General features: G+C 33.1%; 4 protein-coding genes across 9 annotated transcripts; 1 reads left to right on the forward strand and 3 right to left on the reverse strand.

Annotated features, from left to right (window-relative positions):
* Positions 1–1,114: 1,114 nt before the first annotated feature.
* On the reverse strand, positions 1,115–5,003 carry LOC110606046 (sugar transport protein 5). 3 transcript variants are annotated; one of them, XM_043952983.1, is made up of 5 exons: positions 4,872–5,003; positions 4,650–4,788; positions 2,801–3,120; positions 1,740–2,369; positions 1,115–1,665 (listed from the first exon to the last, which is right to left on the reverse strand). In XM_043952983.1, the coding sequence occupies exons 2-5, from the start codon at positions 4,783–4,785 to the stop codon at positions 1,255–1,257; spliced, it is 1,497 nt and encodes a 498-aa protein (XP_043808918.1). In that variant the 5' UTR covers positions 4,786–4,788; positions 4,872–5,003; the 3' UTR covers positions 1,115–1,254. The 3 variants fall into 3 exon arrangements, with proteins under 3 accessions (XP_043808918.1, XP_043808917.1, XP_043808916.1); XM_043952982.1 differs by having other exon boundaries at positions 4,868–4,999; XM_043952981.1 differs by having other exon boundaries at positions 4,650–4,983.
* A 5,187-nt stretch (positions 5,004–10,190) lies between these two features.
* Positions 10,191–12,451, forward strand: LOC110605880 (annexin D1). The gene is made up of 5 exons (XM_021744550.2): positions 10,191–10,351; positions 10,990–11,135; positions 11,273–11,491; positions 11,597–11,809; positions 11,961–12,451. The coding sequence occupies exons 1-5, from the start codon at positions 10,276–10,278 to the stop codon at positions 12,255–12,257; spliced, it is 951 nt and encodes a 316-aa protein (XP_021600242.2). The 5' UTR covers positions 10,191–10,275; the 3' UTR covers positions 12,258–12,451.
* A 1,421-nt stretch (positions 12,452–13,872) lies between these two features.
* Positions 13,873–20,061, reverse strand: LOC110606541 (putative pumilio homolog 7, chloroplastic). 2 transcript variants are annotated; one of them, XM_021745391.2, is made up of 5 exons: positions 17,754–20,047; positions 17,487–17,649; positions 15,963–16,126; positions 14,578–14,833; positions 13,873–14,404 (listed from the first exon to the last, which is right to left on the reverse strand). In XM_021745391.2, exons 1-5 carry the CDS (start codon positions 19,517–19,519, stop codon positions 14,282–14,284), a joined length of 2,472 nt encoding a protein of 823 aa, XP_021601083.2. In that variant the 5' UTR covers positions 19,520–20,047; the 3' UTR covers positions 13,873–14,281. The 2 variants fall into 2 exon arrangements, 1 of the variants encoding a protein (XP_021601083.2); XR_006349432.1 differs by lacking the exon at positions 15,963–16,126 and having other exon boundaries at positions 17,754–20,061.
* Positions 20,062–21,551: 1,490 nt separating this feature from the next.
* On the reverse strand, positions 21,552–25,321 carry LOC110606542. 3 transcript variants are annotated; one of them, XM_021745392.2, is made up of 6 exons: positions 25,027–25,321; positions 24,764–24,923; positions 24,578–24,651; positions 22,961–23,096; positions 22,538–22,855; positions 21,552–21,989 (listed from the first exon to the last, which is right to left on the reverse strand). In XM_021745392.2, exons 2-6 carry the CDS (start codon positions 24,890–24,892, stop codon positions 21,726–21,728), a joined length of 921 nt encoding a protein of 306 aa, XP_021601084.1. In that variant the 5' UTR covers positions 24,893–24,923; positions 25,027–25,321; the 3' UTR covers positions 21,552–21,725. The 3 variants fall into 3 exon arrangements, with proteins under 3 accessions (XP_021601084.1, XP_043809303.1, XP_043809304.1); XM_043953368.1 differs by having other exon boundaries at positions 24,764–25,321; XM_043953369.1 differs by lacking the exons at positions 24,578–24,651; positions 24,764–24,923; positions 25,027–25,321 and adding an exon at positions 23,894–24,390.
* Positions 25,322–25,717: the final 396 nt, after the last annotated feature.

The raw sequence follows: 25,717 nt of genomic DNA on the forward strand, positions 1-25,717 counted from the left end.
GCATTTTCAATTTCTTCCTTGAAAATGAACCTGTGGATGGAGAGAAATACACATTGTTGTTGAAAAATAAATGGAGAGAACAACGTCCCAACTTGATTTTGCCTACTATGTTATTAAATTCTGAGCAATCAACATCTTAAACACGCAAATTACATAAGAAACATTAATTTTTTTAATGATTGTTTAGTACTTCTCATTTTATTGAATAAATAAAAAGTATTTATTATATTTTTTCCATTCAATTAACTACTAATCGCTATACTTTTTAACTCAAGTTCGCTGTAAAATACTGTTGTTAGTATTTTTCAATTATATAATATACTAAAGCATACATTTCTTCACTCACATAAATTTAAGATTATTTTTCATAATTAAAAAAAAATTTATAATAGAAAGAGTACTAAAAACTTATATTTTTAGTACATTTTACACTTCATTTGGCATAATTCATTTTATAATATAAAAATTTAAATAAATTCTAATAAAATTATACTTGAAATTATAATATAAAAATTTAAATAAATTTTAATAAAATTATACATGATTTTATTTCCTTAAAAGTAAAAATTTTATAATTTAAAACTAAATGCATTTTTTTACTCTGAATAAAAAAATTAATAAAAAATTAAATTTTTATAAAAAATTTTATTTCAAACAATTGATTAATAATTTTTTTTTTAAAACCTATATGTCGTCCGATAATCTAACCAGTCGAATCAAATTCAATGTTGAGATAATCTATTGAAAAATTAATGCATGTTTTATTTATCTAGCTATTTGAATTATTAACGTGCACACACTATTCAAAGGTTTCTGACTTTAGTTATAAATGCATTTTTTGGGAAAAAAAACAGTTATTTTATAAATATCTTTTTCAATAAATTTTTAAAACTATATATGTAAAGTTAAAATGCGAAGAATAGCTTAACTAATAAAATATATAAATGAAGAGAAAAAGAGAGGGTATGAATTCCTGCTGCTGACTCCATAAATGAAGAGAAAAAGAATAGCTTAACTAATAAAATATAATTGTATCAATAATATCAAATAAACTTTTTAATGTGAGATAAAGCATTTTTAAAAGTTAAAATGTAAGTTTTCGAAAGTTTTCAAATGCAAGTTGGAAAAGTTGTCAATTTGTCATGCTATTGAACCTTTAAAAACTTGCTGTTTATACAATAGATAGTAACCATCTAAAGCAGATAATTTTTCATATTTGTTGAGCAAGAGTTTCCCAATAGGCTACGCCTTCCCTTAAACAAACCTGCGCCAATACCAGTGCCGCTTCCACACCGTATACATGGAATCCAATGGAATTCCTTTCGTCTCCGGCAAGAACAGCACTATAAATATGGTCATCATCACAATCCAACCAGCATAGAAAAGGAAAGTTCCATATTTGAAGTGACATAACATGGTTAAGAATGTTTGTGAGAGCCCAAATGTGGTAGCGAAATTTACAGCTACACTTATGCTTTGGCCTGTGGGACGAATTTTCATTGGGAATATTTCACTTGGAATCAGCCAACTTAGAGGCCCCCAAGACCAACCAAACCCAGCAGCGTATATGCACATTAAAACCAGCACTAATATGGCATTCTCCTTGGAGATGTGTTTGGTTCCTGAAACCCCTGTTGTAGACGCCAGCACACAAGCTACCGCAACCTGTCATAAAATTGCAGTTTATTTTGGTCAAATAATAACATTGGTTTGAGTCAGAACTAATCACAAGCTTATACCTGACAAATGAACATCTGAGTCCCTCCAACAATGAACAAGAATCTTCGACCGTATCGATCCACCACGCCCGTAGACACCAGGATTGAACCCAGATTAACTAATCCCAGAATTATGGCTGCGATTAAAGCTGAATCATTTCCGAATCCAACTGATTGAAATAGAACCGGGGCATAAAATGCAATTACGTTGATCCCAGTCACTTGTTGGAAGAAAGGTATAGCAATTGACATCACTAGATGAGGCCTATACTGCCTCTCAAATATGGTCACGAAAGGTTCTGCTTGAGCAGCTTTGCCCACTTCACTGTATTTAATTAGCTCAGCAAGTTCAGCATCCACATCAGTTTCACTTCCTCGGACTTTGATGAGAGATTTTCGAGCTTGCTCAAGCTTGCCACGCTCCACCAGGCTAGTCGGGGTGTCTGAGATGAGGAGTGCACCCATTGTCATTATAGCTGCAGGTACGATGGCAAGGCCAAGAGAGAGACGCCAACCCCAAGTGTGCTTAGCAGTTCCAAAATTAATGCAGTTGGCTGATACTACCCCTATGCCTATGAAAAACTGGAAGCCTGTGTTGAATGCCCCTCGCCATTTCGGCGGTGCTACCTCTGAGAGGTAGACAGGAGTTGCCTTCATTGAAACATTGGTAATGTTAGTGTGTATATATATATAAATGTGATCTATTTTTTATTTATTTAATTTTTTAAAATAATATGAATTTCTAAAAGATATACTGAAATCAGGAGTATGACTGGATTAATTTTAATAAAATCCTTAATCCTATATAAATTCTATATAAGTCCTACTGACATACAATTCACAACCGATTTGAAATTTTGAGGATCAGCTAACAGGGCAAGCCCCTGAAGGAACTTCAACCCAAGGCGAATAATATGAATTTGAAACCTAACAATTCAGAAATGACTCCAATAATACAATTAAAACAAAAAGACCATTGATTTTATTTTCAATGTGCTTTGATTTGCTACTCGACAACCAATTTGCAATTCTATATAGTTGGACAAATGTGAGATAAGTGTTCATTAATTAGGTTAACTAACCTGGTTAGTGAAGCCAACTCCAAAACCAAGCAAGATACGACCTAGGATGAGCATGGAGATGTTAGCAGCACCGCCGTTGATGGCAGCGCCGGCAAGGAAGGTGCAGCCACCTAGAACCATGGTGTTCCTGCGACCCAATGCTGCAGAGACACGACTAGCTACAAGTGAAGCAGCTAAGCCAGCAATGTATAGCGATGATGTGAATGCTGTTAAAACCTGGCTATCGTATACGCAATACATATTTGTTTTGGCCCCTGATGCCTTCCTCAGTACTGATGGGAAGAATTTCTTCAGAAATGGTGCCATTGTCGTTACACCTCCTGTAAATTGATGGATTCATATTAACGTAGCTTGTTTTAGTGCACATAATTAAGGATTCTATCGCTTGTTGCAAACTGTGAGTTTTGATTCATGCCTGCCAAGTATATTACGCTAAATATATAAACAGAAGAAAAAGAGATAAAATATATATCACATATCATTTTCTTTTATGGAAGTCAATTTGATTTTGCCAAATTAATGCTACTATATTACTAATAAATTATCAACAATATTGTTTTCTGATGTCTTTTAAGCATTTATTATTAGTTGTGTTTTTTCAGCAAGTTATTATTATTGTTCCAATACAATTTGTTTAGCCTAATTAAATAAAAAAAATAGACAAACAAACTCCCCAACTCTAAATAAATAATTAAATTCTCTTTTTTTTTATTAGAATTGATTTTCTTTTGCAATTTAAATTCGATACTTTAATTCAAATATCTTTAAAATAAAGTTTGTTACAAATTTTTATTATCATCATTATCAGTATTAGTATTAGTATTATATGGGTAATGAAAGGTTTTAAATTCCATCAAATATTTATTATTGTACGGGTGAAAGAAGGAAAGAAGTAAAATATCGAATAATATTTTCCGAAACATTATTTTAGTGTTTTTTTTAAATCATCACATTTACCGTTTAAATTTGAATACTCTTTAATATATCTTTAAAAATATTATTTTGAATGTGCAATTTTAATAATAATGCCAAACGCATTTTATATAGAATCATCACAAAATGGTCATTAAAAAAAATATCAAGTAGTTCTTTGAAAAAAATAGCATCGACTTTCATATAAAATATGATGTTCATTTATCTATAAGTTTAGTATTTATTAATTTATCATTTAATATAAAATATCATTCACCATTTTTTTTTCTCTTTTAGAAGTTATTAATCCCCATTATTTATATAATTAATTTCACTACATTCACGCATCGCATATCTCTCTTCCCGTCATATTTAAAAAAAAAAAAAAAGAAAAGCAAAAAACAACATATTGCACCCCAAGCACGCGCATAACGGATGGCTAGATTATATGGATAATAACTGAGTGGACCCATCCATCTCTCAACTAACAGTCTGTGATTCAACGGAGTATTTTCTTTTCCTAAATTTGACAAATCACACGATTTTTGAGATCCAAACAAAACCTCAACTACCAACGAAAAGCTACCAAATATTACAGCAACATAAGCTCGTCTCCACCTGATTCAGTAATTTTCTCTATAATTATTATTAGAATCTGCCTGCAAACTTCACAGGCAGCTCTTCAATAGGCAACAGCGTCCAGTTCAAATTCTAAGTTATACAGAACTCAGCCTCCCTAACATCAATTGAGATCGTTACCGGTAAAACTCACTGCCGTTTAAGGCAGTGGCCATGTAACAGCTATAGAATTAGGAACTTAATCCATAAAGATCAAACCAGTTCATGAGATCTTTCTTTTTAGTACAGCATATCATATCTTTTCTTTAAACGGCAAGTTCAAAATTTCAATAATAATGATAGAAAGAAAAGTATATACCTGAAATTCCGATGTCGTAGCCAAAAATGAGTCCACTGGATGCAGCTACGATGCAAGTAACCACCACCGACGCTGTTATCTTGCCGTTGAATCCATTGACAGGCTCGTCGTTGACGGCGAAACCTCCCACGGCCATTTCCTGTTAATCTCTTTCCCTGAATTCAAACAGGACTAGCTTGCTCAAGTAAAAGAAAGGAAGCAAGGGAGAGAAGAGCTACCTACTTAGTGTTTAGTCACAAGCAAGATGTTTCTTCAAGCAAAATATAAATATACACGCTCATATGGGTGCGTGGGTCTTGTTGAAAAAACGTGAGGGGCTTTCATCCTTTGATAGGAAGGACAAAAAAAAAAAGCAACGAAATCACAAAGAAATGAAAGAGAGAGACTTACAATACTTATATAATCAAAACTACTAGAAAATAGCTCATCTTTTATAAAACTATTTAGAAATTATATATATATATAAATTTATTGAATAAAAAAATTTAAATATTTATCGCTTTTTATATTTATATTCTAATTTTAAAATTTTAAATTATAAAGCCAATTATTTCATATTTACTTTAATTTAAACCATCTGTCTTAATTAATTTTAATTAAAAAATTTTTAATCCATGTATAGTACTACATAGGATTATTCCTCGAAAGATTTCATTTTATAAAAAAATTCAAAAGTTAATATTAATTTATATTTATATTTTAAATTTTAAGTAATAAAATTAAAATTTTTTTAATTTGTCAAAGAGAATTAAATTAAACCGAAAAAGTTAATGGTGAATTATAATAAATATATAATTCTTTAATTTAAATTTTTTTATTGAAAGTAGATTTATTTTATATTTATCTTATATAATATTAAATAAATATTTATTATTAATCATTTTTTCACTATATAAAATATCACATATAAATATTATATATTAAAATATTTATTAAAAATTTATATTCGCCTTTATAAATAATTTTGTATGTATTGTTAATTTATGAAAAATTATATTTTATATTAATAATATAAAATAAAATATTATATGTTTTGGTATATAAAGTCATTTTTTAATAATAATAAGTAATAAGTAAATTTGTGATGTATGTTAATTTATTGGATGATCCAATAAAAACTGTATTTCATATCAATAATATTAAATAAAATAAATAATTTATATTTTAAACTATAATTTTTATATTTTAAATTTTTATTAAATTATAATATGTGTATAAAAAATGAGAATGTGAAGTGAATAATGAAATTAATAAAAAAGATATTATTGAAATAAAAATATATATTTTAAAATCTATTTTATTAGTTAAATAAAATTTTAGAGATTATATTATAATTTTTGAATAATTTTTCATATTTAATTTAATATTCTGAGTTATAATTAAAAAAAATAAAAAAATTTTAATTTTATTATCTAAAATTTAAAAATTTAAATATAAATATACTAACGTCAAACCTTTTAATTTTTTTATTGAATAGATTTTTTTAAAATAATTCTATATGATATAATACGTGGATTAAAAATATTTTGATCAAAATTAATTAAAGTAAATAGCTTAAAATTAAAGTACACGTAAAACAGATTGATTTTATTATTTGATGTCTTAAGATTAGAATATAAATATCCACACTATTTAAATTTTTTTATTGAAAAAGTTATATATATATATATATATAGTAATTTTAAATGATTTTTCACCTCTTATTATCAATAGCCACACATGACGAATCACACATAAATCCATTAATATATTTTTATGACATTTAATTTTAATTACTAAATAAATAATGTATTTAAATTAATTTATTCTAACAATCCCTCCTAATTTGGAATGTTCACGTCTTTGCTGAAGCTGGATCTGAATCAAAATATACCCTCAGAACTTGGATCTCTAACCGATCTCGAGTATATGGATTTATCCACCAACAGATTGAACGAGTCAATCCCAGAAAATATAGTGGACTTGAATTTTAGCTGCTACAAGTTGAGCAAAGCAATTCCATCGCAGCTGGGAGAGTTGATTCACCTGTCGCTGCTAGATTTGAGTCATAACTTGCTTACAAGAGAAATTCCGTAAGAATTTGCAAAACTTCAGAGCCTGAGGAAATGATACTCTCCTATAACTGCAACAAATATAGCTTTTCACGATAAAAAGTTAACTACTAGCTTAATTTTTTCAGGTTAATAATATTTATATATATATAACGATTAATAATGTAATTAATTATTATTATATTAAATTTTAATGATTATTTGTAAAATATTCTCGTTAAAAGTTAAAAATAAAAGCGTTAAGTGCAAATCTACATTTTTTTTTTAAATTTCACGTTGAAAAAAAAAGGATGAAATATTATTTAAAGTTACTATAAATTAATAAATAATATGACTTATAGATAATTTAAACTTATAGTATAAATTAAACTTTTTTTTATGAACAAAATTATGTATTCAATTATTATTAATATTTAATTATTTTTAATTATTATTATTATTTAAAATTATTATATAAGAAAATAATAATTTTTTATTAAAATTTTAATGATAAATTTTATTATCATTATTAAATTTTTATGATTATATTAATTAGCATTAACGAAAGACAAATTTATCGTTAACGATCAATTAAAGTATCATACGATTTAACCAGCGAAATAAAATGATCGATCATAAATTTTTCTATGGTCAGTGAGCACTTTTCTTGCAGTGCTATTGAAGAAATGCATGGTTTGTGGAATGTTGATATATCCTACAACCAGTTGCAGGGTCCAATTCCCAACAACAAAGTGTTTCAATATGCTTCTATAGAACCTCTGAGTGGGAACAAAGGATTGTGCGGCAGTGCTAGTGGATTGGAGCATTGATCAGATGGCATTAAAAATTTATCTTTTATATAAATTACATGCATCTTTGGCATTGCAGAGCTCGCCTGCACAATGAAGGTGACTAAAACATGCGATGTTTATAGCTTTGGAGTGTTGGCTTTGGAAATCATCAATGGGAAGTATCTAGGGGATGTGATATGGAGATTGTCATCACGTTCTGCAGAAATTGAAGTAGACCACAAGTTATCTCCTCCGACACATGAAACTGAAGAGAAATTGCTTACATATGAACCCACAATCCAGGCCGGCTATGCAGTTTGTCTCTCAAGTCTTATCAAATTACCACTTCAAGGGAATTCTTACCCTGACTTAGTTCATCATGTATGATGGACCCACTGTGTAACTTCTAGGAAGAATCTGCACGTAAAATAAGTGAATTACTGTGAAAACTTGAGCCCTTGCTCTCACTTAACTTTCGTTTTTATAGAACAGAAAACAAAGATAATTATCATTGTATTATTTTCAAAGCAGTGCAACATAAGTTAGGAATTTCTGCAAAAATTCGTCTATCTTGATTTGCAAATAAATCTATTGTATGGAAAATCCCACCAGAAATTGGCCTTCTGATCGTAGAACATTAAACCTTAATGAAAATCAGTTAAATGGCTCAACTCACATAGAAATGTGTCAACCGAGATCCATCGCAGGTTGACGCTGTGAAATCTCCCATCCTGGGTTTACTAGAGAAATGAGTTATACATGTATAGCTGGCAAAAACTATTACATAGTTAATTATTTCGAGTGGAAGATGGCTACAAATTATTTAGTCCACAGATTGTTACTATTTTTATTAAAGTTGTTGGTTACGAAAAAAATTATAAGAGTTAATGGATATGCGAATAAAAAAATTATTATAAAAAATTATTATAATTTCTTTAAAATCCTAATAAATCATCATATTTAAAAATTTAATTCTAACTCGATAAAATTGTGATTGGACAGTCACAAAATTAAAAATCGAATATACTGTCCCACATCGTTGGATTAACCAATTTTAGATTATTCATTCATTTCCTTCTTGCTTAGACAATTTAAAATCTTCCTAATAATGCAATTACTGAGGGTAGTAGTTTGAAGCACGCGGATCAGTAAAAACTCCTAAACCAAAAATAATAATACAATTAACCTACACAATTAGTAGGAATTTAAAATCATGCTAATAATAATAAATATTTGTAAAGGAATTAATCTAACAAAATCATTAATTCTTATCAAATAGTATTAAATTAAATTATTATTAATTCTAATGGTTTGGTTAATTTTTAATAAATTTCATATACGTGTTGATTTAGTTATATTTCTTCTAATTATTTATTTTATTATAATTTTACAACATCAGCTCTTTTTCCATTATCGTTGCATGATGGAAGATTATTTTTTTATCATATAATTATTAATTTATATTTTGCATTAATTATTTTATACCATGGGTTCAATGTTACTCAACAGGCAAAGTCAAAAAACGTAAGTTCAAATTAAATTAATTTATTAAATGAATTTAAACAAATCGAATACTATAAAATTTAAATTTAAATTATTTATTAAATAATTTTATAAAAAAATTTAAAATTTACTCATTTACAAAATAAATTAAATTTAGTCGAATTTTTATTGAATAGATCTTAAATAATTTAATTTTTTCATATTTCTATAAATAAATAAAAAAGATAAATAAGTTTTTGAGAAACAAATCATCTTAAGAGAATAGTTTTGTATTTTAAATTTTATCTCTCCTTTAACCATATTTTATATAGTTAAAAAGCTAATTTCATTCTTAAACTATGAAAAATAAAGGTAATCAATTTAAACTTTTAATTTAAATTTATTCTGAAATTATTGTGCTAAATAAAGTTATCACTTATTATAATTTTATGGCGTGAATATTGTTTAATTTAGTCTATTTTATTTTATTTTAATTTATTAAGCACATTAATAATAATTTATGAGTAATTTTAAAAGAAAAATTAATCATATTATATAATTTGTAGCTAAATTTAGCCTCCTGCTCTAGAGTTAAAGAAATGGAATTAAAGAACCAAATAATTAGTATTAAAAAAAGGTACAACATGTCAATGAATTTTTAAAATATAAAGATCAATTTAATAATAATAATATTTAAGGCTAAATTATAAAAAAAAAAAAGAAAAATCAGCGGTGATAATTTTTTGAAATCCAATCCTAAACACAAGAAGTTTATAAATGTATTTTGATAATCCATTTAACGGTGGCAGACAATCAGCCGTGATTAAAGTGGGTGTGGATGGTATGGATGGTAAGGTTACATTTTGCTTTCGCATTTAACTTTCAATCCCCAGTCTTCTTCCAATTATCCCCAAAAACACCATGTATGCTGATATTAGAGGATTCTTGAATGTACTGCTGCGTATACAATCTATGCAAATTTCATCAAGAATCTCGACCCAATAGTAAATTGACAAGTCAGATACAAGAGACACGCTTTTCTTACGTGGCGGCATGGAAGTGCCATATAATGGCGCCGAATGCATAATAGTATCGCGCTGGCCATGCAATAAAGAGAAAACCGTATATATTATAACGTAGAATACCAGGTGGCGAAAGATGTAAAGGCCCTTCCCTATGGGCCAATAATAGATGGCGTACGGGCCCCACTTCCCTTTTATAATCACTTCCCATTTTCGAGTCTACACAGAGCAGAGAGCCTGAGGGAGTGTGAGCTTCGCAGATCGTTGATAGAAAAAAGACACAGATCCAAAGCACTCGACAATGTCTACCCTTATAGTTCCTCATACAGTTCCACCTGTTTCCGATGACTGTGAGCAGCTCAGAAAGGCTTTTTCAGGTTTCTCTATTCTCTTTCTTTACTATCTCCTTGTTTCGATCGTCCCCTGTTTTTGCGGCTCAGTTTTTGTTGTGAAGAAATCATCCCTTTTTACTGATCTGACTTTTGTTTTAGTGTTTCGTTCTCTTAGATCTGATGATGATCGTTTGTTTGAATCATGTTGATCTCCGTTTTCTTTAGAGATCGATCTTCGTTGATAGTGTTAGAATCGTATGATCCGTACTTTTTGGAATGTTAGGCTTGTGTTCTGCGTGATTGATTTTATTGGAGATGAAGGTGTTTTGTTGCGGAATTTGAGTTCTTGGGTTTAAATCAAGCACTGTTCGTAAGCAAACATAGCTTACCTTCAATTGTGAAAATCACAGCCTTTCAAAAAAACCTGTATCACGAATCAGAAATGTTTGGTTTTGTATGGATGAGAATTTCTTGGGAAATCGAAAGAAGAAAACCTTCTTGAACAATGAAATCAGAGTTTGGATGATGTTGCATAAATAACAAAACATTAATGTGATCAGCAGTTCAACACTCCATATATCATAGCAGAGCATTGGCGTTCACGGATTTGCATATATCATTGCCTGTGTTTGTGGATATTTTAATTTTTTGAAAAATAATTTTGAGTAATAATATTATTGCAGGATGGGGGACAAACGAGGGCTTGATCATATCCGTATTGGCTCACAGGAATGCTGCTCAACGCAAGCTGATCAGAGAGACGTATTATGAGGCCTACGGAGAAGATCTCCTCAAGGAATTGGATAGGGAACTTTCAAATGATTTTGAGGTCAGATTTTGACTGCATATGCTTGTTGCTATTCTCTTTAGCTCGGAAAATCCTTCATTATGCCATTTCTTGTTTGTGAATGATTAATCAAGCGGATAATTCGTTAACTTGTAATGTATGCTTTTTTTAATCATTAGAGAGTGGTGCTGCACTGGACACTTGGTCCTTCTGAACGCGATGCAGTTTTAGCTAATGAGGCAGCTAAGAAATGGACATCAAGCAATCAGGTTCTTATGGAAATTGCCTGCACTAGGTCCTCAAATGAACTGCTTCATGTAAGACAGGCATATCATGCTCGCTACAAGAAGTCCCTTGAAGAGGATGTGGCGCAGCATACAACTGGGGACTTCCGCAAGGTAGAGCTTCTGCGTTTCTACGATTTCGGTGGAATCTAATAAGATTTTGTCTTCTTTTGGTGCGTTAATATCATCCTTCTGTGCCGTATCTGTGATTCTGTGCAGCTTTTGTTTCCTCTTGTGTGCTCATACCGATACGAGGGGGCTGAGGTGAACATGACCCTCGCAAAAACAGAGGCTAAGTTGATCCACGAGAAAATCTCAAAGAAGGCTTATAGTGATGAGGATATCATCAGGGTTATATCTACCAGGAGCAAAGCGCAGATTAATGCTACCGTGAATGAGTACAAAAATGCGTTTGGCAATGATATAAACAAGGTATGTTAGAAATAAGCGCTCCCCTATCTACTCCATTTCATTGCAGACCATTTGGAAACACGATTTCAACTTATTAGCGACCCCATTATTGCTATTGTACATTTTGTTATTTGATTAATTGATTTATTTGAGTTGGCCCTTGTGTATGAAGGACTTGAAGGCTGACCCCAAGGATGAATTCCTCTCGTTGTTGAGGGCCACAGTGAAGTGCTTGACACGCCCAGATAAGTATTTTGAGAAGGTTCTTCGCCTGGCTATCAACAAAAGAGGTACAGATGAAGGAGCTCTGACTAGAGTTGTGACTACTAGGGCGGAGGTTGACATGAAGATTATAAAAGATGAGTACCAGCAAAGGAACAGTATTCCTTTGGAGACTGCCATTGCCAAGGACACCCATGGGGATTATGAAGATATGCTTCTGGCGCTGATTGGGCATAAGGAGGATTGAGCTGTTAATCTGTCTCAAGGGGCATTATATCCATGAAGGTTGTTGTGCGGCTTGTTGCATGTGGTTTCAACGGGGAATAAATCCTAGTTATTTGATGTGTTCTATATTTAGTCGGATGGTATGTTAAGCTGGTTTATGAAAAACTTTACTTATCGTCAGTTAATAAAATTATATAACTATGTTTGCCCTGTTTATAGAATTTCCAGATTGCTGCTAAATTGAACTGAAAGTGGTTAGAAGCTGTAGCCTTTACATCATTTGAAAGATTCACATTGCAAACACGGAGAAATTAGAATTCAAAATCAAAGTATCTACCCTGCATGCATTTTAACTCGCAGAGGGGCTACGGTATAACTCAATAAGTTTTCGTAACCTTCACCTTCTATGATTTTGTTATCATAAAAAGTAATTAATTTTTCACCAGTACTCATCTAAATTTTAATCGTATTTTTAATTTAACCACTCAATTTTCATATTTCTCTTAAAATTTCAACTTTAAATTAAATATTACTAATTGTAACAAATTTAGTATCAACAATTAAAAAATTATTTCTCTTTTTTCTTTTTTTCTCGTGAAAAAACTACAAGTTCTATATTAATAAATAAGAAAGTAGGATTTTGAAACTTTACAGATTCATTTCATTATTTTATACATAATTTTATTTTATTTTTAAAAGTCAGTATTAAACAATATCTAATTAGATAAAAATTTTAAATTATTTGTATAATAGTAGCTTATCATAATTAATAATATTAAAATTAAATATTTCAAAAAAATGAATTCTAACCCTTATTTAGTTTTTTATGTTTATTTAATTTATTATTAAAATTTAACTTATATATATTAGAGGAGAAGAATGGAGAAAAATATATATTTTTTTAATTTGTGTAATAACTAGGAACATGCGCTATAGGATACTCAAATTGAAGTTAAAAAGGTTTTAAGAAAAAAAATTAAACTAAATAATTAAATTGAAAACAGAACGAAAATTAATAGATTGCGGGCGAAAATTAATCCACGTAAAGCATCTCCATTCTTATTGATTTTCAGAAGCTATTCAATTAGTCTAGTCTCTTTGTTTTCTTTTTTCTTTTTGGGTTTATTTTGAACATGCTTAGAGAATTTTCACTAACACAGTGAAAAACAAAGGGTAAAAATTTTAAATCCAAATCAACAAATCAAACCAGTAAAACCAGCCATCTAATTGACTCGCTCCCACTCTACGAAACCTAGGAGCGCATCCATCATGCTACAGTTGCGCCGCTTGGGACAACCACTATCCCAACTGCCGCTAAAGCTAGAAAAGAGCCAAGCCTCAAAACTTCTAGCAGACACCATTTGAGCCAAAGAACCATAACACCAGGAAGTTTTCTGGAAACATCTCTAGCTCTGTAGCTTTGAGCGGCAGAGCTCACCCTCTCAGTCTCATATAGTTCAGATATAATGATATCCGCCAAAGCGAAATCCACCCAGGATGCCTCTTCGTCGAAAATGCAACGAGCCGCTTAACTTAGAGAACCAAAATTATCTCGCTAAGAAACAATATTCACAAAATTATCTCATTTTATGAGACTAGATAATCTTTATTTTAAACTAGACAAGCTCAAACTAATTGAAAAAAAAAAATCCATCCATAAGGTTCCAAACCACCCAATCCGTCTTGAAACATCTAACAGTTTAAGAAAGCTTTCTTACAAGTGCTACCAAGCTCTGTGATACTAAAATCACATGCAAATTTCTGTGCTGTTCCAAATTCAGAAACAATGGAACATGATCCAGAAAAATACCCTGGTATCACACATTACAAAACTTGGAAACAGATAAGTTTCTAACCGTGCAAAATAGGATACATCCAAAGATAGAGACAACAACAGGACAACAGAATAGTACAAGTTCATATCTGCATGAGGAAGTAAACTTCGTGGAGAAACTTGCCAATTTCTAGCCAGGATATCAGCAGCCACTTCTGATGACATTCTCTAGTTGCCTGCACTTCAGAGGCTAACAAATAAATAGCCTCCTCTTAACACAGTTCTAAATCATATTTCTTCAGGAGATTCTTCGAGAAAATCCTCTTACTGAATAGGTTGGTACGTAAAGTCGTATGGGGTCGAACTGCATCAACCAGTAAATAAAGAAGAGGACCCTGCTTTCAAGAAGAAAATCAGAAGACAAAAGGAGAGGCAGAAGGGTCATGAAAATTTTTATAATATTTCACTTGAAACACAAAGCCAAACCCATGTTCATTTCCAATGCAAAATTATTCAAGTAGAGCCTAGCTACTATATTATAAAGAGCTAAGCCTCTTAGATTCCAAACCTTAGTAACTGCCAGGGCAGATTGAATGACATAGTTGGCAAATGGATCTTGCAATAGCTGTTCAAAGCGTGAGACTGAGATCAATTCATGAACAATTTGTTCCCGGCTCTGGTCCAAATGCCTAAGGCACTTTTCAACCACATGACTGCTAAATTTCTGCGTGGAGAGATTTACGTAGTGCCTTTTGAATTGAGAAAGTAAATTGACAATGGCAGATGGGCTCTTTAGCTCTATAATATATTGCACAACATAATTTCTGTTACATAAGAAGGAAACGAAGTTCAGATAGGTAAACAAAGCCATGTTCCATGATGAATAAATCCCAAATAATGACCAACATAAACATTTATATCACTTGATTGCTGTTCAGATAAGACTTGTTAAGTAATATATAATGCACAATTTAAATAAGTAAATGAATAAAAGCACTAGCCAATAACATGAAAATGAGACTTATATCATCAGTACTATAACTAGGGCCAAGTCATCTATTTTCTCATGCGGATTATGGCAAACAGAATGTCTTTCTAGAACCATGATGAAGAACAATACAGGTTTAAATGTTCAGAAAGAAATCAAGTAAAACTATCCACAAGAATGTTACCAATAACTTGTAAGAAAAATTATCAACCTAAGAATACTAAGTGTTCTTTGAGAGAAAAGTCGGCAGACAGTAAAGTGGAAAACATCCACCATGGCAGTAGCATGTAGTATGTAAAATAAAAAACTCACTTGATCCTGTCAGTCAGAACAATGGTTTAGTTAGAGACAGAGAACATAGTAGTGCTACAAGGCTAGAAATACAAGAAGGGGAAAATAGGAGAAAGAGAAGAGTTCTAAAACATAAAAATTTCATCAACCAAAAGCTTGTGCAATCATCAAAAGGGTTTTGAACTCTGCATAATTGACCCTATTCTAGACATTATATTTTATTTATAGAATTAGAAAGTAATATTCAAAAGCTTCAGAAATTCGCTGATGTATCATATTAATATGTTTGTTATATGTTAACAAATGTTCAGAAGGAATAACCTAGATGTAAATATAACAATTTGTAAGCAAGCTTACAAAAAGACTAGTGACTGAAGAGTAGGGTCAATACAATGAGCAGATCAACAGAAATGAACTACAATAATGTGCCTATATAGAATATCGTATGAAATTAAACAAATGCTTCTCCTATAAGGCATTGACCTAATTTTAGTTTGAAAAAGAAACAACTTTGTAAAGTTACACTATTAAACATATTAATGGTTAAGAAACTGCAAAAAATAGAAAAGGAAAAGAAGCATCTCAAAACATCATTTAGAACTGCCAGATTTTTATTGGACATGCAGATAACATTAAAATAATCCTATGCAGTTAAGCACTTATAATGCTAATACCCGAAAGGATCTTGAGCAAGGAGAAGTGAATTTTTTGAAATTTCATTTATTAATTTATCTCGATGTTTCCCTGTGGAATGTGTAATACACCGTTGCATAACACAACATCCATGTCGATGAGTTGCGATTTCAACACAGAACTTTGCAGCAGCATCAAGGATAAACTGCCAAACATGAACAATAGAAACCAAGACTCAGAATCTTTCAAGAACATATTGTACAGATCATATGTAAAGCATACAACTAAACTACAGATAAGATTCAAAACTTATTTATGGATCCTGGAAGGTCAACTTGAAAGAATGAATATCCCTACATAATTGCCACCCCTGTTATACACTTAATGTGTAAAGAGGTAACATATTAAAAGTTAAAATAAGTTCTGTAAAATTTCAGCCACTTTAATAATGTGATGCCTCATTTGTCAATGTATAAATTTGTCTAGTGAACATATGATAAAACTCGGTTGTATTATCCCATTCTTCTTTACATGTTTCCATTAATATATGCCTACACTACACAAACACATTATTAACACTTTGACCCATCATAAAATTGGTTATGCAAGTTATCCTGTCTTTATTGGCCTCAAGCTGTGATAACAATTGGTAAGTTTACACTGCTTCTGATAGGAGATACCTGATCCTAAATTTTAATGTTACAAAACTTCCAACCAGCCAAATCCTAGACCAGCTGAAGCATAATTATCCTTTCAAAAGGGCCAAGCATTCTGTTTATGTATCTACCTTCAGGATATAATTGCTATAATCTTAAGGCCTAAAACATGTTGGTTTATCTAGCAAAATATATTTTTATTGAAAACCATCTTCTACTCTGTATTAACATTGATTTCCTTGGTTTTATGTCAGTTGTGACACAAAAGCTACATCAAGATGGTTATACTTGCTTGTACCACTTCATTAAGTATCTTCTGCATACATGCCTAATTGTGAATCAAAGGTTAAAAATCATTCCCTCCCCTTTTCCCTGTGCATGCTAGTTCGTCAGCCAACGAGTTTAATAATCCCAAATATCACAAATTAAATTGCATTCTACCAACAGCAAGTGGTTGTGCATGAACCAAGGAAAAACGGATTTTCTACAGGAAAGTTATTGATTTCAATACTTGACCAAAAGCCTAAATGCCTAAGTTATGGAAACAGAACAACATTTGCTAGCCTGATAGATTAATCACTAGATTCAGCTTTGCTCATAGAAGTAGATTCAAGACATGCCAATTGTAAGGAAACATAGAAAGGAATTCGCTGAGGCTTTGAGATGGATAGGAGGTCTGGATTCATGTGAAATATATTTGTGAAAAAAGTGCAATATCTGGTAAATTATGTTACATATAAGATTTATATGTAAGAAGTTCTCTGACCTTAGAAATATCTGCATTCACAAAGTGTAACTTGAGGATTAGATAAGATGGAACACGAAGTTACTTTTTAACTTCAGGACAACATTAAGTCAACAAGCAAGTTCAAGAGATGTCAGTTAATAAGAAGAGGAGAAAAGTGCTACCTTGTTGTCTTCATTGCTAAGGCATTGCAAGCAACGCTGTATCACATGATTTCCATTTTGATCCTTGACAAGATCAAGAAAACCAGGTTTCAGAGATGATACCACAAGTGAAATCTGCTGCCTGGTTTTGAGCGTCTCAATCAACTTTTGTGCCGCCCGTGTGCTGGTAGCACAGTACCCAGAAAAACATTAGAGGACATTAAAGATTTAAAATTTACAATCAAAATGCAAGAGTTCAAGAACAACAATCAAGCGTAAAGGAATTACCCATATGTGTTCAGGCAAATATCAACAAGCTGTCCTTGTTCTTCAGTCACCATGAACACAACCTGCAATCTCTGTTCTTCATTGCACACATCCAAGAACTTCTGGATGACATAGTTGCCAAATGGCTTCAACATAAGTTCAACGACATGATCAATGATTTCATTAAATATTATCTGAACATCCTGGCTTGTTCCCTCATCAAAAATCCTTTGTAACCACCGGCAACCGTTCTGATCCTGTGCCATCAAGTATATATTACCCTGAACCTCACTCAAGGAATTAATACTTTGAACCATTGGCAATGGGTTATCATAGTTTAGCCTCTGGTCATTTTCCCAACTTCCTCCATGGAGGATAGCACTATCTTGTTTAATAAAATTCCCACGGAGGTTTTGCACAGATGTCTCATTGAAGGAATTCTTTTTGTCACTGCTTAAATGTTCGCGTCCTTTGTTGCTAGCATGATTAAAACCTTTTCCGTGTACTATGAAACTGTCCTCACAGCTAAAGGTATCCGCATCTCCTGCACATTTCACAGGCATTAGAGAATGAGAAAGGCCACTGTTTGTGGTCGCTCTGATCCTTTCTTGTAACATCAAACTTCTTCTGTATGCTGGATGATAAACATCCAAATCCAGAATGGGATTCATCGATTGAGGAGCACCCAATGAGTCAAGGACAACCCTGCCTCCATTAGAATCCATTTTGTAATGCAGAGGGAAACTAGAGGGATCATCAAGGTAAGGTCCAGTAATAGATTGGTTCTGCGACTGAGTCCCCCAAACACTCCAACTTTCTCCCTGTTCCTTTCCCCTCCCAAATAGGTGATCACTTTGATTATCGTACCAACCAGGGCCAGAACAGAAATCTTTGGACTGATTATGAGCAAAAGAAGCCCCCATTGAATCATGAGCAGCCTTTCCAAATCCACTTTGCAATCCATTGAATGTATAGTTCAAATCATCATAAGTACTCCAAGAAACTCCTTGAGGAGAGGATTGAAAACCGTCATTATCAAAAACCCCATTGTTGAAATCCCCATATGAGCCATACTTTTTTACATTGTATACGTTTCCACCCAAAGAACCATCAACGGAGCCAAACCCAAATCCATCCGAGTCTATCTCGAACCCCTTCATTTTAGTGCTACCATTTTGGTCGTCTCTAATACTCATTCCACAGAAACTTTGAGTCAAACCCAATTCATCCACCAGCCTGCTATTGATCATATAAGAATCATGATGAGGTGACTTAGAATCCAAACACAGTTCATTCCAGTACTGGGAACCTGGTGTGAGATAATTAGCCTCCTCAGATAAAGGAGGAGCATATAGTGAACCATATTCAGGTGAGCAAAATCCACTTGGGAACAAACTGGAAGAAGGGGAGGGCTCCGGCGATTGTAGAGAAGCTCTACACGCAGGACTACCAATGGAAAGAAGCTTTTGTTGACGAACAAGATTAAGATATGGCACATTTGGGGCATCATTCAACAACCCTCCATCTTTCTTCATGTTCTCTGCAACCCTCTTTTCTCTCTCATCATATTGTGAACCACACTGGGCTGAACAAAACCCATTTGAGAATGAACTGGAAGCAGAAGAATGCTGTGATGATCGCAGAGAGACTCTGTTCACGGGAGAGCCACTAAAAGGAGGCTTTTGTTGAGGAAGACGAGTAAAATAAGGCATATCATTAAACAAGTCTCCCTCTCCCATCATGCTGTGTACAATCCTTTTATCTCTGTCAGCCAGTTTCCCCATCATCGAAGAAACGTAAAATTTAAATTATTTATATATATATATAATATCAGTATAGAGAGAGATATTGAAGAAAACAACGAAAACCCTTATCGAAAAACCCAAAACCCACGTAAGAAATCGATTTGGAGAAGCTAAAAAGGACGTAAAAAAAATCCCTTTTCCATGATGATGCTATTTGGGTTGGTAAAAAGAATTTGAGGTTTGCATATTTTGAATCATTAATGGGATTTGGGTTTTTTGTGAGATAAATGTGAATGGGAAGAGAGAATGGAAAATGAAATATGAACAGAAGAGCGAGGTTCGTTGTTCTTTTATGAGGACGGTTTTAGAGTGAGGCTGTGGACGCCGTACGGTCTGTTACTGACTGTTCAGGCTCACGCCATTACGATGAAGCTGAGTCGGCACTACACATATAACACTATATGAGAATTTTCTATGAAGAAAATACCTTGGCGAGAAATTATCCTGTGGATTAGTTGCAGTGAGATCTATGATTTAGGTCTAAGTCTACTCATGGACCAAACCAATTGCAATTTGCCACGGGAGCAAAGTTCTCTCAAATTTTGAATTAATATAATATTTTATTATGTGAACAGACTACTTTATTTGCCAGGGCTAAAGGTTAAGAGTCCTAACAGAAGAGAGATTGGAAATCTGAAATCTCAGATTCTCATCTGATCTTTCTGAATAAATCTCTAATTATCTTTTCATTTTTGTAACAGATTTGGTTTAATATTTAGATAACACACAATTTCAAATGGGAAACAATCACTGGCTTCCATTTTCAGTGTTGGTCTCCTCCCAATCTTCTCTTTTTTACCTTGCCGTTGCCGTCACCTTCTCATTAAGCGCCGGAATCGATGAATCGCTACCACTAATTAGAAATTTTTGCCATCAACTGTAGCTTCCATGTAAAATTAGTTCTTAATTTAAATAGAAAGCGAGATATAAGTTGTTGTGGAGCTCGTGTGCCTGTGCTTGGTTTTGAAATAGTGGGTTAAAATATTTTCCTCTCATTCCTTACTCGTTTTATTTAATTAATTATTTTGATCATTTTGTATCTGTTAGTTATTAGAATCTTCAATTAAAACAGAATTAGCTTGATTTTCTCATCAGAGCGTGACTTGGCTCACAATACCAGATAAAGAATAATTATTTTTATTTAAAATTTTAGATAAACCTGATAAATATTTTTAACTGTGTTTATCTTTTATTTTTTTAAAACTCTATCCGATAGCAGCAACCTTTGCGATGGAATGTCTGGCAGTTGAAGACTTGTTTAGTGTTGTAGCTATATCAGATTATAATTCATCAATGCTTTTTGAATTATAAAATAATAAAGGCAAACCAACATTTGCTAAAATAAATGAAACAATGGACCAGTGACCACAGACCAATCCCAGATGTTTCTTGTTGCCCAAGCTTGGAGCCAAGCTAACTTTCTGTTTTGTCGGTCCACCTTAGTCCAGAATAAAACTTATTAGTTATTTTTTTCTTTCCTCAGTCCTTGGCATTAACTCGTGACGTAGTCGTTTATGCTTTTTTTTTTTTAGGAGAATTCAGAACCCTAGGTTGCTTAACAAAACCAAATTCGCATAGAAAGAATCCATTACAAGCAATTTGGATTTGTGACAATCAGTACTATACGGGTTGCAGATAGCCATATCAGGGTTGTAATGGTGCAATTTACTCACCAATAACACCCATCTCATAAGATATGTATCAAAAAAATCGCCATGGAATTTCCTAAATGATTAACAGAACCGGAATCTCTGAAATGCAACAACAGCTGAGAAGCAATGAAGCATATGACAATGATAACAACCACCTGTCATTAGATGTCTGGATGAGGAGACTCGTCTTAACAGACAAGACCTAGGCACCTCTGAAATTTGGGATAACACGATACCAATCAACCAAGCCTAATTAACCCAATACAGTGCTAAACTGCGCAAGCATGGTAGCCATAAATGCATTCAGACAATATAATGCCCAATGTAGTTGGCTAAAACAAGCACTGAAAAACGCAGGAATATGGACATGCAAAATCCAATTAGAACAGTCCACAGTAATGGATAACATGTTAAGGCCTAAACATATCCCAAAATCCACAATCCAAGGTCAATAATATAATAACACATCCCCACTGGCAAAGAACAAAACCAGACACAGTGATGACTGATGAGGTAACAGAGTTAGACCTAATAAGTTAAACCAAGGCAATGCTGCTCTCTCCACCTGGGGGCTTGCGTACACCACCTAGGTAGTCTCGTTGCTCTACCTTCCCATCAGCAAATATGTCATTACCGCTCATCTCCCGCAATTTCGCCACACTTAGAGGTTTCTCGGTAGATGATGGAGGAACATCGCCCTTGAATATGTCATTTCCTGAGAGCTCGTTGAATTTCTGGTTATAAATTTTCTTTGCCGTCTTCATCCCGGATTCCTCGTTAGACATCTGACCTCCAGCAGGCTAAAATTTCAGCAAATGATAAACCAGTGAGACCATGTTGGATTAAGAGTGGAGTAAAGAACAACAAAACGCATGTAATTTAAAACAAACAACAAAATATACCATGAAGAAGGTAGTTCTACTATGCAGAGAATTATAAGCTGCCACCTATTTTGCAGTGTAATTGGTCTGCCCCCTTTTTTTTTTTAAAAAAAAAAAGGCCTAACATGATCTGTTTGCATGATGAACCTACGTGGACTTTATTCTATGGAAAAAAGGTATTGTTTGGGGACTCACCCTGTTTATTAGTTATGATAAGATTCCATGAGGGCATCATCCCATCCCTATAAGCTGACTATGTTGCTTGGAAAACAAATCCCATTATTAGCTGTTATCCTACGAGATACTAACTCATTATGTGTAAACCACACCAAAGTCAATCTGTAGATAATCTTTTTCTCTCCTATGAGAATGAGAACCACTGCAACTTCTGCCAACAGGCTGTGTGCATGTGCATGTGCACTGTGCAATTAAATTTTGAGCTTGTCTATAAATCTAAAACAACTCACGTTAGACACTTTGATGGAAGTGTGTACATCGCGTGGAGCAGGTTCTCCCAAATGAATGCTTTCTTTCAATGCCAAAGCCCGCACTGTAGTTGGCCGTGGTAAAATTTCTGGAGGAGGTGCAAAAATGTCATGTCCACTGAGCTCCTTGCACTTGGCGTCAGAAAGCTGCTTCTTCAACCTGGCCTCTCTCTCTGCCTCACTCTCTAAGGTCCCACTTAGTTCTCGTTGCTTTGCCACCTCGGGCAAAGTAGTAGGCTTTTTGGGTGAAACACCCTCTTCTTCTCCAAATGAAATATGACTGATTCCAGAAAGTGCTTGCTAGCAAATTTGAACATACAAATAGAGAAAATGAATTTGTAATTTCAATTCATTAATTTGGCCTAATATCTAAGAAATTCAAACCAGAAATACAGTAACAGTTACCTGATACATGCGTAGTCCCGTTCTGTTATTTGGTGTGGGATTGCCACCACCAGATTCGGATGTATCATCTTCTCCATTGGCTGCAAAAATTCGACTGCCAGTCATCTCCTTCATTTTATACCCTGAACAAGGTTTCCTGAAAATTGCAAAGCCAACATGCTCAGAGACATTATACGAACAAGTTTTAAATAAAGAGGAAAGTTTGCCAACACCTTGAGATACAAAAAGGGAAAAAGTATAATTACCATATACAAATATATTAAAGATTTTTATCAAAATATTTTTTTATTTGAGGTTTTTCCAGCATTAGTATTTTGACACAATAGAATCAAAGTTCCATCACTCTTTATATTGTATAGGCGAGAAAGAGATTGGAGGAAAGAAGAAAAGTTGAAAATTGATATCTCATGGTTTAAAAAAGATAAAATGAGAATAAAAAATCAGAACCGGAATTCTGTCCTACACCCTACTCAACAATAACAGCTAGCAACTCTAGGATTATCCTGTTCTAAATCAATCCAAATGCTTTAAGCACAGTAAACATATTAACAGATGATATCTCTTGTTGAAAGGCACCATAAAAGGTATTGCAAACTAGTTAGGATATAGGCAAAAAAAATAATATAAAAAAAAAGACAAATGTTGACTTCCATTCAACAGCCAAAGTTGTCTGTGCTGTGAATGGGAGGCCCAAAATTTTCTATGCTAAAGCCACTTACTGCAAAAATGAGAACACAAACAATGAGAACTTAAAAGTTTTGAATTTCACCATCTATGAGAAAGGAAGATTACTATCTTGAGATTGCCACTATCAAATTGTTTCAGTGTGTACAGAAAACTAGTCTAAAAATTAGAAGTTTTAAACCACAGAATTCAACTTTCAATGAATATATTGTCTGTGCAGAATTATTCTTTCTGATTTTCTGTCACCACCTAGCAGAAAATTGTAAAGTTGGTGATCCTTGGAGTCTATAAGTTGCAAGTCCCAATTCTAGAATAGATCTTCCTTGCTTTCAGGTGAAGATCTTGCACTACAAATGATTTTAAGATCGTGAAGAATTTGACTGTTGGAGGAACATATGAAAACTCAAGTTATAAACACTGGAATTAGAAATATTTGGAGAATCTATGTTCAAATTTTCAAAGAAATTGCTGAAAACCAATCGGGAAACTGGCGACATGAGATCCAAACACCAACCAAATAGATCATACTATTCGAGACTATCAGAAAAATCTGTAATCAAGCTAAATTTAGAAGGTGTATAATTGAGAGAAAGGAAATGACAACACCCAAATCTACGAATAAAATGAAGAGATCCACTAAATTTTAGAAGGAGATCAAACTAGAAAGAAAGATGAAGGTGGAAATTAGGAGCAAAATATTATACACACACGTAGATTTCAAGTCAAATGCAAGTAAAGGGGAAAAATCTGAAAACCGTAATAAATGAAAGACAAAGAAAGGTCGCACAAACAAGCGGTGAAAACCGTGAAGAAAAGATACAGACAAGAAAAAACGGCCACAATAAAACAAAATCAGTTACATGTCTGCTAGTTTTCGCATTAATTACCGCAAAAAATAAATAAATAAATAAAGAAGCAAAATGGAGATCTTACCTTCTGTTTAAGCTCTCAAACTCCTCATCTGTAACTTGACCTCCAAAAACTACCTTACTGATCCCATCGGATGGCTAAGAAATTCATCAACCAAACGATTAATTAAACAAGTTTCAGCAATCAATCGCCAAAATATTACAAAAAATAAAATAAAATTAAGAAAGAAAGAGCTGTAAATGAAGCTACCTGGTGGGAGCGGGCAGCGGAGCGAGGGGCGGAGCCGACGGAGGGGGAATCAGCGGGCGGATTTTCAGACCAAGTGAGCAGATCTGCAGTAGAAGTGCGTGGTTTCCTGACCGGAGTGCTCCTCTCCATTATTGCTATAATCAATGGTTTGTAGCCTTTCCTGGTTAAGCAAGCAAGGAGAGAAAGGAATTGCGAGTTGATTTGAACAGTAAAGATAAATAAAAGGCTAAAGTATATTTAGAGATAGAGAGAAAGGCGCTTGCCTTCTCTTTCTCTTCCTCTACAAGTGTCTTAAAAAGCACAGTAATGAGTTAGCTTAGCTCTCTCAAGTTGCAGAGCGAGAGAGAGAGAGAGAGAGAGAGAGGTGGAGGGATCCGAGTGAAATGACGAGGCTGTCCTTTGCTTTGCTTGAGGGGGAGTGTCCTGATCTGGAAGTTTCTGTTTCTATAGCTCTGGGTTTGGGTTTGGGTTTGGGAGAGACAAGTATGGTAAATGAACAGTAGCTAATTCTCTTGCTCCTCTTTCAACTCCACTACTGAATTTGAATCTCGTACCGCCCACTCTGTTCTCTGCGAATGTGAGCTCTTTCAAGCCTACCATGTGCGCTTTGTATTACCTACTGCCAGGTGTCGGTTCATATAAAGCTTTTTACTTGCTTAGCCGGTGCTGTATTCATTTGAGTTACTAAAATATCCCTGGAGAATCAAGTTGCCTATATTGCCCTCATTTTCAAATTCAAAAACAACGATTAATAGTAGATAATGTTACTATTTCTTTTAAAGCGGTATTAATTTTCAAAAAATGAATTTTTTTTAATAAATATAAATAAATTAACATTTTTTCAAGTAATATTATGAGAAAGAAAATAGAAATTGCCTGCAAAACCGTGTATCATTATCCTAATGACAAATAAATTAGTCAAAAGCTCGCCAATCAGTTAGCTTTCTCTCTGTT

This window comes from Manihot esculenta, chromosome 18 (assembly GCF_001659605.2).
Source record: "Manihot esculenta cultivar AM560-2 chromosome 18, M.esculenta_v8, whole genome shotgun sequence".
Taxonomy (NCBI): Eukaryota; Viridiplantae; Streptophyta; class Magnoliopsida; order Malpighiales; family Euphorbiaceae; genus Manihot; species Manihot esculenta.

Coding starts and splice junctions, on each gene's coding strand:
- LOC110605880 (XM_021744550.2), top strand. CDS start 10,276: ATGTCTACCCTTATAGTTCCTCATACAGTTCCACCTGTTTCCGATGAC. Junction 10,352..10,989: donor GCTCAGAAAGGCTTTTTCAG/GTTTCTCTATTC, acceptor ATATTATTGCAG/GATGGGGGACAAACGAGGGC. Junction 11,136..11,272: donor AACTTTCAAATGATTTTGAG/GTCAGATTTTGA, acceptor TTTAATCATTAG/AGAGTGGTGCTGCACTGGAC.
- LOC110606046 (XM_043952983.1), bottom strand. CDS start 4,785: ATGGCCGTGGGAGGTTTCGCCGTCAACGACGAGCCTGTCAATGGATTC. Junction 2,370..2,800: donor GAGTTGGCTTCACTAACCAG/GTTAGTTAACCT, acceptor GTTTCAATGAAG/GCAACTCCTGTCTACCTCTC. Junction 1,666..1,739: donor CTCAGATGTTCATTTGTCAG/GTATAAGCTTGT, acceptor ATTTTATGACAG/GTTGCGGTAGCTTGTGTGCT.
- LOC110606541 (XM_021745391.2), bottom strand. CDS start 19,519: ATGATGGGGAAACTGGCTGACAGAGATAAAAGGATTGTACACAGCATG. Junction 17,650..17,753: donor ATTTGCCTGAACACATATGG/GTAATTCCTTTA, acceptor CTGTGCTACCAG/CACACGGGCGGCACAAAAGT. Junction 14,405..14,577: donor CTGCCCTGGCAGTTACTAAG/GTTTGGAATCTA, acceptor TCTTGAAAGCAG/GGTCCTCTTCTTTATTTACT.
- LOC110606542 (XM_021745392.2), bottom strand. CDS start 24,892: ATGGAGAGGAGCACTCCGGTCAGGAAACCACGCACTTCTACTGCAGAT. Junction 24,652..24,763: donor CCGCTGCCCGCTCCCACCAG/GTAGCTTCATTT, acceptor TGAATTTCTTAG/CCATCCGATGGGATCAGTAA. Junction 22,856..22,960: donor CGGGACTACGCATGTATCAG/GTAACTGTTACT, acceptor CAAATTTGCTAG/CAAGCACTTTCTGGAATCAG.